This window comes from Camelus bactrianus, chromosome 17 (genome assembly GCF_048773025.1).
Source record: "Camelus bactrianus isolate YW-2024 breed Bactrian camel chromosome 17, ASM4877302v1, whole genome shotgun sequence".
NCBI lineage: Eukaryota > Metazoa > Chordata > Mammalia > Artiodactyla > Camelidae > Camelus > Camelus bactrianus.
In genome coordinates, this window is record NC_133555.1 from 15,594,191 (window position 1) to 15,608,059 (window position 13,869).

A 13,869-nucleotide genomic window follows, 5' to 3' on the forward strand; every position below is an offset into this window, starting at 1 on the left:
TGTTTGAGGATGAAATAATTTACTTGACATTTAGTATTCAACAGAATTTTGAGTGTCTTTTTACCTATGTTAGGATGCACCTTTTTTTTTTTTTTAAGGCATGTGCTTTTTGAATTCTAGAAACTAGTGATGGCTCAAAACCTTAAATGACGTTTGAGTTAACCTACAGTTGTTATACGTGTATGGTCTTCATAAGATATTATTTCTCAGAATCTCATTCCAGCACCAGAGAAGTCTCTTCATATACTTCTTTGAGTTTCCTTCTCACCAGGCTTAAAAATAGAGCACTGCATTCATGAGACTATGTACCATTCTTTTCAGAATACTCTCTGTTGTGAATGATGGTATAAATAAATGAAAATGTCTCTCAATTTCTTTAAGAATATGAATCCAAATGTCCCGTGTTTCTTGGCCATTGCAGGGTTTTCCCAACATTTTTGTCCAGTAGCACCTGTAATTAAGGATCTGTTTCAAAATATCCAATAATTATTCACTGGGTTAGGGAATAATAAAATCCAATTTTAAGTTTTTCTATGTTTCCCACCTGCATTGATTGTGTCTTTAGCCATCACGCATCTCTGGCAGGCTTATATTTGCCTATGGAACAAATCTGATTAATGGACAGGGAAATAATCACTTGAGGGGGAATTTTGATGTCTCTCATTGGCTATGACAACAGCTCTTCTTCCAAAGACGTGATTGTCCCCAGGCCTCTTGGGTGTTTGCCTTTCTGAGGATGTGAGTGGTGTTTTGATGTAGACCTCAATTATCATTCTTCCCAAGCTCTGGGCCAACAGTTTTTGAACTGTTATATATACAGCTGTAATCATCATACTCTCTTAGGTTCGTATACTGGTTTCAGCTTTCCAAGTGCTCTCAAAGGATTATTTAATTCAGTTTTCACAACAGCTGAGGAAAGGAGGTTAAGGGACTTGCCCAAGGTCACACCACTACTGAGTGGCTTGGCCAGTACTTGAAAAGTCTTTCCATTTGTCATTTTGTGTTTGCTTTTCATGTACAGCATTTCAGTTTAACTGCTGTTGCTCTTGTGATTAGCAGTCTATCTCCTGTGACACAGTGGGAGACTAATTGGAATGGCAGAAATGTATCTTGTGATGTGCAGATGCACTGAGTGATGTGTAGTGATGAATGGTGGGGACTGTTCAGCACCCTAAGGGAAACTGGGTAAGACTGGGTATGTTACATTTTGGAGGACATCTGAGAGATTCCACTCCATTGACATTGCCATTTCTAATTACCTTTATCTCTCCAACTGTGATTTTGAAGGTCCACTGAAGAATAATTTGAAGAAACCTATTTAAAATCATGCTGAATATTTAAAGTGGAAATTTCATTGTCAGCAGATTTCCTGGACAAGCATGAAAACAGAATGAGCTTTACAAGACTGAAATTTCAAGTGGGAGGGAGCTTAGTTAGCACAACTGCCTATCTCTTCTAAACTAGAAGAATAGCTATATGGCCTGAGAGAATTAAGAAATTGAAATTTATAGTTAGCAGTGTGATATTATAAGCAGCCCGTATTTTTCTCTGTCTTCTGTTTCTTTACCTAGAAGCACACTTCTTTTCGTAGTATGCATGAAATACTCATTGCACTTCTAAAGGAAGAGTTGTTCTTAAACCGGTGGTTTAAATTTGGTCACGAGCAAGTTGGAGAGTGGGAGTCCTGAGGGGAAAGTTCTTTGTGACTTTCCTGGTAGGGATAAGACTTTGGCTAATTGTAATTTTTGTGTTACTCATTATTTATAGGAGCTGACTGACTCACCTAAATGTATTATATTAAATGAAGGGCGAGTAAAATACTTTCAAATTTTCAGTTAAAATTTTTTAGCTCAGTGCTTTTTTTGTTGTTCTTAACGGTTAATACGGTAGAAGAAAAGGTTTACTTTAAACTCTTATCTGCTATGCAGAAAATGCATTGCATGTATTATATTACACATTTGTATATGTGCATGTAATATGCATGTGTGATATGCATGTGCAATACATAACACATTAGCTATTATGTTAGTGTAATATATGACCTTTTCAAGTTGTTTGTCTTGTCCTTCAAAGTCATGTGTCTTCATGTTGTCAGGTTTTTCAGGAGCTTGAGAAAGACTAATTTTAATTTCACCCTAAAGCACAACATAGTGAGGTAAATTGATTATATACAAAAATTTGTATGTTTCAAAGGCACATATAGATGGACCTGAGATTATTATTATTTTTAAAATCGTTTGTTGTAGAATCTGGATGCCAGTGTGTGCCTTTCCCCCACTTTGTTTTGCAGCCCAGCAGAGTGCTGGGCATGTAGATGATCCATAAACAGTTATTTTTTAATTATCCATTTCTTGCCATTTATAATTCCTTTCGAATATTATTTTTACAATAAAATACATTGATGACATCTTGAAACAATTCTTAATAGTCCTTCCTCTTTTGCTTATTATAGCTAAGTTTTCATATTTCTCATGATGAATGTGGTGTTTTTTTCTTTCCCAGGAAATTGTTTTTTAATTGTCGGCATATTTTTTATTTCAACCAGTTCATAAACTCTCACTTATTTCCTTCTTTAGGAGAAAAATAATTTAGCCAACATTCAAAATATCTATGAGATGAGAAAAGGGACAAGATAGCATAGCATTTGGGGGTTCTTTTTTTGGAATAAGAGAAGGCCCTCTTTTATTTATTTTTTATTGAGGTATAATTGACTTACAATATTATGTTAGTTTCAGGTGTGCAACATAGTGATTCAAAATTTTTATGGGTTATATTCCATTTAAAGTCATTATGAAATATTGGCTATATTCCCTATGCTATACAGTATATCTTTGTAGCTTATTTATTTTATACATAGTAGTTTGTACCTCTTGATCCGGGTGCTATATTAAACTGTAATTTACAGTGCTATATATTTATTAAAGAAGTTGGTATACTGATCAGGCTTCTGGGTTTACTGAGGAGATTTCAAAATGACAAGTAGTAATTATAAGGCTGAGAAGAGGATCACCTACTTCCAAGGTGGGGTTTTATTCAAAATATCAGGCTTAGAAAAAAAGCCCTGGAATAAAATGTCGTTTATTCAGTCTTTCATTTATGCATTTACATGTTCAACAGATACTTGTTTGGGTGACTTACGTGCCGGGCAGTGTTAAGTCCCTTCATGGGCCTTACTTTAGTGGGGAAGGAGATGGTATTTTGATTGTGTTAAGTGCTCTGAAGAAAAGCCAGGTTAAGGGTTTAGAGAGTGACTGGGCGTGTCACCGACCCCTCTATTTCAGCATATTCAAAATCTAACTCGTCATTTTACCTGTAAAGCCTTCCCTGAATTTTCTGCTTGGTGAGGTGCTCTGTTTTTCATCCCAGTCACCCAGGTAAGAAACCTGGGATTCATCTTTGACTTCTTTCTTATCCCGTACTTCCAGTTAATCCTGAAATTGTCTTTTATCTCTTTATTCTTTCCTTCACTCTGTCTGTTCCTGACCCTCATCTGTGTCTGGCTTATTGCAGCCGCCCCGCTGGTCTCTCTCACTGCAGCCTGCACTTCTGCAGGTCCATCAACCATAAAGCCACCTGCGTGATGTCTTAGGTATTAGATGTGAAAATCTACTTAAACCCTTACTGGGTTCTCCTTTGCTTAAAGCGTAAGCTCCTAACTTCTTAACATAGAGTAGAAAGTTCTCTGTGATCTGAACCCTGCCTGCCTTTGTAGCGGCTCTTTTCCTGTCCCCTGCCCACGTGTCACTCTACAGCAGTAATGAATGTGTGCAGTTCCCCACCTGTACTGTTCTGCTTTTCACACCCTTTTTACTCCTGGTATCCTTTTGCCGGCTGTTTTCTTCCCCTGTCCTGCTTTCCCTGAATAACTTTTACTTATCCTTTAAGGCTGGGCTCACCCCCAGCAGCCTTCCTTCCAGCTTGGCCTAGGACGTGCTCGTGTGTTATAGCTCATCTTGTTTTTACCGCATCGTTTTATGACATTCTGTGTTTGTGTCTGCGGTTCCCATTAGGTTCTGGAGTCTGGAAGGGCAGGGAGTTTGTCTTCCTGGTCTTCACCTTCCTGACGCTGCACGTAGAAGGCACTCGGTGAATGTTGAATTAATGGCATTTAAAAACTTGAAAATAATTTATTCTGGAAAGTAGAACATCCGTCAACTTCAGATCTTGGGTGGTATAAAGAATAAACCATCACTGTTTAGATTAGGGACTGTATTAGTGAGATTTTGCTCCAAATAATCACTTAAAACATTTTGAAATTTTTTGGTAGGGGGCATGAAGATACTGGTAGCGATACTCTTTTACAAAACCATTTCCCCCCCACAATTTGTCTCCTAGGGGAGAAAGCAGCATCTTTTCAGATGGACTTTGCTTCCTTCTACCCTTGACTTAAATGTCCTCGGTGCTCCAGCATTCGACCCCCTTTTCTTGCACTCTGGCGGGTTCTCCCTGGGCGATTCTGTCCTTTTTGGCCTCAGTAGCTGTCTAAATGCTTGTGACTCCCATGTCTCTCTCTTGAGCATCAGATTTGCATCTCTGACTGCCTGGTGGACAGGTCTCTGTATGTCCTCCAAGGGCACCTCAAGCAACCTGTCCCAAGCAGAAGCCACTCCCTCTCCACTCATGTCTGTTAACATCCCGTACTCCTGTCTTTGCAAAGGGCACTATCGTTTACCAAACTGTCAAGGCCAGAATCTGGGGCAGCCGCCTGACAGTGACAAATATTGATATTGAGAATTACTATTTAAAGATAATTGCTGTTTAGTTTTGTTCAATATGTACTTTATTTCCTCAGTCATAAAAATAGAATGTTTTTATCGGTTAATAGCTTGGATTCATGCTAAAACTTAAGTAAGTATAAATCTTGGCCACACTTCTTACTGGTTCTTTGACCTTAGCCACAGTATACCACTTTTCTGACCCTCAGTTTCCACCTATGTAAAGGGGAGTATTAATACCACCCCCTGCCTGTGGAGGTGGTGTGAGGATTCAAGGAAATAATGGATGAAAAGCACTTAATGCAGTGCTTGGTACATCAGAAGAACTAAGTTATCTATGATCTTTCTAATTTTAAAAAGATATCAATATCTCAGTTGAAAGAAAAAAATATTTAAGGTCATAAAACTGTCAGATAGAAAATCCAATTTGTCAAAACAACCACTGCCTTGAGGTTCTAGTTAACTGAAGTATAAATAAAATTTCCACCATGAGTTATACTTTTTGGTCATTTTTCTCCCAAGAATACCAATTTCAAGTGTTGAATGCAAGATAGTATAGTTTCTGAAATAAGTGTCCCCCAAGAGTATATTTTGAATGTAACAGTTATTTTTTCTTAGTTAAAACTGATAAAGTACAGGAAAATTTAATTTTCTGTCCCTACAAAGGATGCTTTTTATCTTTTGCAGTAGTTTTAAATTAAGGTACTATTAAGTTTATCATAGCTAAATAAAATAGATTGCATCGTGGTAGGAGACATGAGTGCAGAGGCTAAAAAGTAAGGTATGTACTTGTGTGTGTGTGTGTGTGTGTGTGTGTGTGTGTGAGTGTGAGACCTCTGTGGATATGTAGTAGCTTAAACATTCTCCTCATGTGTGTGTGTTTTTTTTTGTTGGTGAAGTTAAAAGGTTCTTTCCTTATCAGTAGTCTAACCCAGATCTGGGATGTTTGCAAATCTTGCACAAGTGCCAGGCTTCAGTCCGTTTTGTGCTCAGGTTCTCTTCACCCCGCATGGCTGCGGTAGAGGGCATGAAACTTGAGGGTATGACAGGTCTTCCCCGTACCTTCTGTCCAAAGAGACCCCGAAGTCAAACAGCCCTTTAATCTGATGATTACTTTTCACTTTATGACAATTAGTAACCACAAAGAAAGTAAATAGAGTGCTTAGTCTTTCCTCGAAATGTACTTTGAATTAGTCTGTATTTCTAGTGCAAGTGTGATGAGGTAAGGTAAAATTTTAAAAAGTGAAAACCAGCCCATTTCTATGTAACCAGCCCCTTCAATATTTTTCTTTCCCCAGAGCTGACTTTTTTGAAGATGAGGCCATTAAACAGGTTTTGGAGTATGATCCTTGGTGGACTGATACATATTCGAAAATGATGGCCTCTTTGGAAAAGAGTCAGGAGCAAGAAAACCTTGCTGCATTAGGTAAGAAACTCAAAGGCAGGCTTCTTTGTTTACCACCTTTCCTACGGACACAATTATAATTACCTCAGAGAGTGAAGATAATATTTTGGTTTGCCAATTTTGGAAATCTGGTCTTCATCCCAGGCTGGGAAGTGCCATGCAATATTTGTCCTGGAAAATTCTTTTGAAGTGTGTTTTACTTTTGCATCATTGGGGTCCTTTTAAATTTTTTTATTTTTTATGTTTTTATCGAATTTAGAGACATTAACACAGGACATTTGTAGTTGCTGGATAATCTGCTGGGGAGATCTGAGTGTTCCTCTGTGGTAAGGGCATTTGAGTATTAGTAGTGGTGATGAAAGACCCAGCTTTCAATCCCTTTGTCTGTTGAGTGAATTTGATATGTTCTCCCCAGTGTTTTCACAAGTGGTTCTGTGTGGAAACAGGAATAGTTATCTTCTCTTCTGTACCTTAGAGAGAGCAGGCGGGCCAGTTTTTACCAGTGAAGACCAAGCTGGGGAGTTCTATGGGCCACAAGGGATGACTGCGCCTTATTCAACATTAAGCCAAATGTTATACACACAGTCGTTTCTTACATGGGCCTTTTATGACCACTTCTCTAAGTGGGAGGGTGCTATGCTAAGTCTGTGCATTAGAATTATAACCATTTCAGGTAGATCAGGAATAGTGGGCCAGTGTTTTCTGTTATACTAATTTGGCTTTTATTTATGTATTAGAAATATCACAACTAGACTTGTGATATGGTGATCACTTTGTAGTATACACAGATGTTGAATTTTAATGCTGTCACCTGCAAATTATATAATAAAACATGTGTATTAAAATAAAAAGTATTCACCCTATGCATTATTTGAGAATGACCAATTTTACTTTCAAAAAATTTTTCACTGTTGAAATGAAAGGAATACACACACACATACACACACACACACACACACATTAAATGGAATATAGAATCTCCCCACTCCAAATTCCTCTTCCTGAAAGTCATCACTGTTAACAATTTGAGGTATTTTTAATGCAAATACCCACATCTAAATGTTTGCTGTAAGAAATGTATACACCCAGATTCATATACACTCTCTTCTTAACGTTGCTCTCTCCAGTTTGTAGTGTATGTTGCACGTCTTCCATCAGCACTTACAATTCTACCCGAAGCTTGTAATGCCTGCCTAGTATTTGGTTGTATGTTTGTGTCATGACTGGTGGACATTTGGACTGTTTACTACTGATGGGTGTTCAGGTTATTTGCAGGGTTCTGCGGTGGTCTTCTTCTATGACCATTCATTCCGAAGGAGCTGGAGGGTCTCTGTTGCCTCCCGATATCTTGACTCTCTGTATAGTAAGGCAATAACTTTCTGTTTGCTCTATTTCGAGTGTCTAGTGGAGTCTGTATTATATAACAGGTACTCAGTAAATATTTATAGAACAAATAAAAATTGCAGCAAGTATTTTTGTAGTTCGGTTTTGTTAGAGTTTAGGTGATCTCTGTCAGGCTGACAAATTGCCACTGTAATTCTTTAGAATTGACTCGACTGCACAACAGAAACTCATAAGTAATGACTCTTGTTACATTGTTTTCAGCAAGTTCTTGGTTTCATATTTGATTTAAGATTTCCCACATCGTATAGGCAGATTTTCAGGTGTGGGATTGCTACCACGATTTAGATAGTTAACTATATGCTCTGTAGATCTGCCCAGAAGGTTTGCTCACACTTGCATCAGGGCTCTACTCAACTGAATCGGTTTCCCCAGTTTGGGTGCAGTATTTTAATGAAGTGGTCTGGGAAGCAAGTGGTGATTGTGTAGTTAAGTTTTCTGTCCACAAGGGTGAGCTAGTTGCCCTAAAAATCGAGACAAGGCATCACCTTTGATTTAAAATTTTAACTTGCTCTGCTTTGATCAGTTGTAGCTTGTTTCAGGTCCTGTTTTCTGTGTCAGCCGTGCTTTGAGTTGGTTCTCTCTGTATAATTTTAACAAAAAGTTAAGCCTGTCCGTGCTTTTAACCTGTGGCCCTCCTGACCCTTCGTCTTTATCTGACCCGTGGTGTATATCCAGAATGGTGCTTCAGGCACGGTCATAGTCTGCTAAGCTGTTCATTCTAAAAATCACCTTTAAAAATAGCAGAAGCACTTGATAAAGGTAGAACAACTTGAATTCTGTGTTGTGCAGAAAGTACCTCCTGTAAATGAGCCAAGTAGGGGGTGATGCATAGGTTAGAAGGTAAATATGGGGCTCAACGCCTTGTGTCTCCAGCTGTGTGGCTTTGCAGCTTCTCTGTGTTGCTGTGGAAATCCTGTATCTACCTTGCAGAGTTGTCATGAGGATTGAACGAGAGGATGTGTTGAAAATCCTTAGCATATTGTAAATGTTAGAAATTATCCTTATTGATTAAATCAGTGGCAGGAGAGCCAGGAATTGAGTGGCTTCCCTTTGAAATTACAATTTTTGTACGTTTACACAGCTTTAAGGAGAAGTTCTTTGTTAACATGATTCCTCTTTCAATTTTTTTTTCTTGTTCAAATATTTGAGACACTTAGAATTGGAGGCATAAATTGAAATGTGTTGAACCAGGATCAAATATGGGAGAAAAGAAATAAACCAAAAAAATAAACCTTAAAGTCCTCAGCTCACTCAAGCAGCCTGCTGCTGCTGCAGTTTCCCCCTCCCTCTCCTTCCTCTTATTTCTTCTTTGCCTCCCAGGCCTCCTTCCTCTCTGTCACTGCAGTGGGACATTGCCAGGCAGATACAGCAGTGCAGGTGAGGGGGTGCACCTTTGACTTCACCTGATCATAAAATATTAATCTGGATTGTTTTGCTTTCCAGATAAGCCTTAGGTGGTGAACTTTGCCCCCTGCCTTTGCCTTAGTTATGATTCTTGTTCTTTTCAGTGTGGCCCTGAGTTACAGCACAGAGACTTTATTTGATGTCTTCAATTTTGTAATGATCCGATCCTCCTCCCCAAAGGCTTGTAAATGGAAGTGTTAAATGCTCTGCTCCCACTGAGCTCTGGTTTCACGAGGATGGACTTACACGTTCCCCATGTTGTCTCTCCGTGGTTAATCTCGGCCCAGGGATCTTGGCACATGATGGCTTGTTATGACACCACATAATGTTTATAGTCAGTGAACTTCCTAGCAGGGACATCCTGTTTGGCACCAGTGTTTGCAGAGCTGTCAGTGTCAGTTCTGAAGGCTGCAGTAAGGTGGGGCTACTCGTTTAAGCCAGGGGTTTGAATGCAGCACATTTTTTCCTGATTCCCTTGATTTGCTTTCAGAAAGTGTACCCTGTAATAGGCTTACATTCTTTCTTGAGGAGCCAGATCAGGGATGATTTAATTGTTGACCCACAGAAGACAGGGATGTTTGGGAGCAGGGGTTAGACAGAAGGGGAGATTTAAAAGTTACAAAACTAGACCATGTTCTAAATGAAGTGACAAGGTCACTTTCCATTGTGATGGGAGCCTCTTGGCAGTCCTCAAAGGTATCAAGGAGTTTTTAATGTTGGGGGTGGTCTTGGGCCATTTGCTTCAATGTCAGGGCACCAGTTTCTTCCCCAAACGAACTGAGCTTTCAGCTGGCTTTTGTTTGACTGTAGATTATTTATAGAAGTATAATTAACCAGAATGTTGTGAACTATATAGCAAAGCTGCTTTGTTGTAGAGCAAAGTCATACAAATGCTTGACAAATGTTCCTCGTGGTGGCACTCATCCAAGTACTGCTGGCACCGCATCCGTGGTTATTTCCAGTGCTGCTGCTTGGTTAGACCCAATTGTGTGCAGACCTCCCCAAGTTCCCCTTCGGATAATATGATTTACAGCTCTAATAGAAAAGGCCTTGGGGAGCTCAGGCTTTTTGGTTTCTCTAGTGGTTGCTCTCCTGGTCTGTTATTGTTATTTATTATCTCTGGTTTCTTTGCTCGAATTTCAGAATTTAAATACTTCTATGTATTGTTAATGAGCCACTTAGGCCAAAATGGAACTCAAGAACACTGAGAAAAAGGTGGTGGCATCTTAAGGGAAGGCTAGGGGCACCCAGCATTCAAGAATTTAGAAGAGTACGTTCAAGTCAGCTTTCCCTGCGTAGACAGTCTTGGAAAGTGACCTGTGTGTCACAGGTGGCAGCACTTACTTGCAGGTAACGTAACATCAGAACCTATAGTTCCCAGATCAGCCTTTAGAAATCATTGAGCATATACATGTGTGATGACTTAAGAGTCAGGAATAAACATATGGATGAGCTGATGTGTTGTTAAACGGCTCTGGGCACACTTACCTTGTGATTCAGAATTACATGGAAGCAGAAGTCTTTATTAGCCAACTAGGATACAAAGGCTTTTCTCTGGTGAGAGACTGTCATCGTGAACACCTGGCGCTTTCCTATTAGCTAAATTAATGAACGGCTCAAAAACTGTACCTAAGGGAATACTGCCTCAAACCTTGCTAGTACTAGGGGTCTTAAAATATTTTGTCAGGTACGCTTTCTTCATGCAATGAAGAAATAAATGTTCCTTCTTACCGTTTCCTTAGATCAGACTTCTTTAAGTGAATTAAGAGTTTCTATTTAAATTAAGAAATCTTCCTATAAGCCCTTTAGTGGGACAATCAAAACCCAGTTTATTGGTCATATGAATTTCATTTTTAAATGTCAGTCTTTAAAGAATGCTTCACCTGACACTTGCCTGCATTGAGTTTAAAGATACACGCATTTCTTTATGTTGCTGACCAACAGATTAAATAAATGTGGTCTCACAGTTATTTGTTGTTTATGTAAGCAATGTTTGTACAAATACATTTGAAAAAAATTTTAAACATAGGATTTTTAACATGGTTGAAATAGTAATTATGTTTTATATAAAAATGTGGGTTTTTTTTTTATACTAAGTGTATTTTAGTGAATGAAGGGATATTGCTTCTAGTAATTTCAAGTAATTGTGTGTAAGATTTTTTCCCCCCTAGAGGACAGGATGCAAAAACCTGCTGGAAGGAAGCCTTAAAACAAAAAGAAGCCACGTTGTACTTCAGGCTCCTAGGAGAGCTCGGAAGTGAGTTTGGAAAGCGATCTGTGAACAGGGGCCCTTGTGTGGGAGTGATCAGACTCTTCCTCTTGGCTTTTGCCCAGTTGTGAAGAGCAGAGGGGCAGTCTTTTGTGGAACTGAGACAGAAAGGGACTGGGACTTGACTAGCCATTAAGAGAGTGGTTTAGGAATATTAGAAAGGCAGTTTAATAATTTTTGGTCTCTGAGAGGGCGTTGGAGACAGCCAGGTGTCTTTTATTAATCCTGCTGCCTTAAGAGGAGGCTTCCTGAGTTAGAGTGGGGCCCATGCCTGCTCAGCCAGCGGCCCCATTGCCTGCCTTTCCTTCCTTGCCACCGGGTGTGGTCAAGAGGCCGAGTCCTGGATGATGGGGAGTCAGTGGGAGTGCTGTGCGCTCTTTCTGGGTCACATCTTTAGAAAGGAGGTGTTTGTCATCCTCCTCTTCTTCTGCTTTCCCATTGGTTAGAAAATGTTAAAAACCTGGAGCAGCATCTTGGGCCCATAGATGGAAGTCATATGGTGGAGACACTGATGCCCACCAGTCCTGGACAGTTCGCTCAGGGTGGTAGAGTGAGGGAGAAACTTCTGTGTCACTGAAGCTACTGTATTTTGGGTCTGTTTATTACAGCAGTTCCGCCTGTCCTTACCTAGATGGAATGGACAATTCTAAAACCTGGAGGAAAAGGCTTCCGAGTTATTTTGGTGTTACTTTGATATGAATCATTGGAACTGGAAACTGAGTGCTCTTTACTGGGCTCACAAACTTGTAAAGTGAATTTGAAAGTGATTGATAGGAAAATTAAGAATTACTTTGCAAGGTAAGAGATTGGTACCTCTCTTCTTTAGAAGTAACAATGTATCTAGATGCCTAAGTTTCTTTAAAAATTGCTTTAAGAAGGTAATAGGCTGTATTTTATACTGGCTGGGAACTCAGCACTTCTATGAAAGAGCTGTTACTCTCTCAGTAAATCTTGCTCTAAGACAAGATTTTTATTTTTTTTGTATATATATATTTTATATTGAAGTATAGTCATTTTACAATGTGTCAATTTCTGGCATAATGCTTCAGTCATATATAAACATACATATATTCATTTTCCTATTCTTTTTCACTATAAGTTACTACAAGATATTGAATATAGTTCAATATTCCTGTCCTATACAGTGTGAACTTGTTGTTTATCTATTTTATGCATATTAGTTAGTATCTACAAATCTTGAACTCCCAATTTATCCCTTCCCACCCTCTTCCCCCTCTGGTAACCATAAGTTTGTTTTCTATGTCTGTGAGTTTGTTTCTGTTTTGTAAATAAGTTCATTTGTCTTTTAATTTTAAATTCCACATATAAGCGGTATTATGTGGCATTTTTCTTTCTCTTTCTTGATTACTTCACTTAGAATGACGATCTCCAGGTCCATTCTTGGTGCTGCAAATGGCATTATTTTATTATTTTTTATGGCTGAGTAGTATTCCATTGTATAAATATACCACGGCTTCTGTATCCAGTCATCAAGACATTTTACATTGTATGTCTAGTAGTGAGGAACTGATAATGCGCATGTTTTGTTAATGTGAGAAGATGCATACTTTATGGTAGCTTGCCTAAATTGTAGACCTCAAGGGAATCTTGGACAGAACTATAGTCTTTTACTTGCTTGCCTTCCCAGTACAAAATAAGGCTTTTTTAATCACTAGCATTTATTAAGTATTTTAGGTTTTTTTGGTCTGGGTAGCCAGCATTTGTTAAGGTGACTGATACACAAAAAGAAATAGCTTCTCTCTCTTCAGTCAGTAACTTGTTGGGAATGGGGAAAAATATTGTATTTGCAAGTGACAAAAACTGAAAATACTTGGAAGTAATTTTTAGCAAGAAAAGCAGCAGATCTATTTGATAAAGTTGGTGGTTCAATACAGTGGGAAAAGATGAATTACTGAACAAACTGTGCTGGCACAATTAACTATTCATCTGGAATTAACTGAAATCTTAAAACATGAAAAAATAACTTCCAGATGGATTAAAGACTTAAATTTAAAAAAGGAAACAGTAAATCTTAAAGAAAAACTGAGAGACTTCATGTACAATTCAGGGGTTGGGGAAACCTTATCGAAGTCTATAAATTCACAGTCTGTTAAAAAAAAAAAGATACACATACTGGGCTGCACACAAAAATAAATAATTCAGTGGGAAAAGATCCCCTAAACAAAGTCAGTAGAGATGCAGTAGATTTGGAGAGATGACTAGGGTTCGTATCTGTAATGGATGAGTTCTTTAAATATTTGACAAGGCAAGCCATCCAGAGAAAAACTGGGCAAAACAGTCACATGGGTAGTTTACAAGAGAGCAAATACAAATTGCCAACAAACCTATGAAATAATGTTCACAGTTTAGCAGTTAGAGAAACACTAACTGAAGTAACAATGATATGTCACTGTATTAATTTCCTTTTGCTGCATGACAAGTTACTACAAGTCAGAGTTCTAATCTGACTCAGTTTCTTTGGGTCAGGAGTCAGGCATGGCTTAGCTGGGTCCTCTGCTCAGGGTTTTGCAAGGCTGTAGACAAATACGGCCATCTGTTTCTTTTTCCATTCTTTTTCTTTTCTAATAAGTATTGGCAGCTACGTTCCTTTCTGGAACTCGGGATCCTTATCCACGGTCACATGCTAGTTGGCAGAATTCCGTTCCTGTGGC

General features: G+C 38.7%; 1 protein-coding gene across 1 annotated transcript in view; it reads left to right on the forward strand.

The window, feature by feature from the left end:
• Positions 1-13,869, forward strand: part of SHQ1 (SHQ1, H/ACA ribonucleoprotein assembly factor) — an 88,710-nt gene that overhangs the window by 15,050 nt on the left and 59,791 nt on the right. Inside the window, exon 6 of the mRNA XM_010970593.3 lies at positions 6,014-6,141. Within this exon, the coding sequence (XP_010968895.2) occupies positions 6,014-6,141 (128 nt within the window). The remainder of the gene's footprint in view (positions 1-6,013; positions 6,142-13,869) is intronic.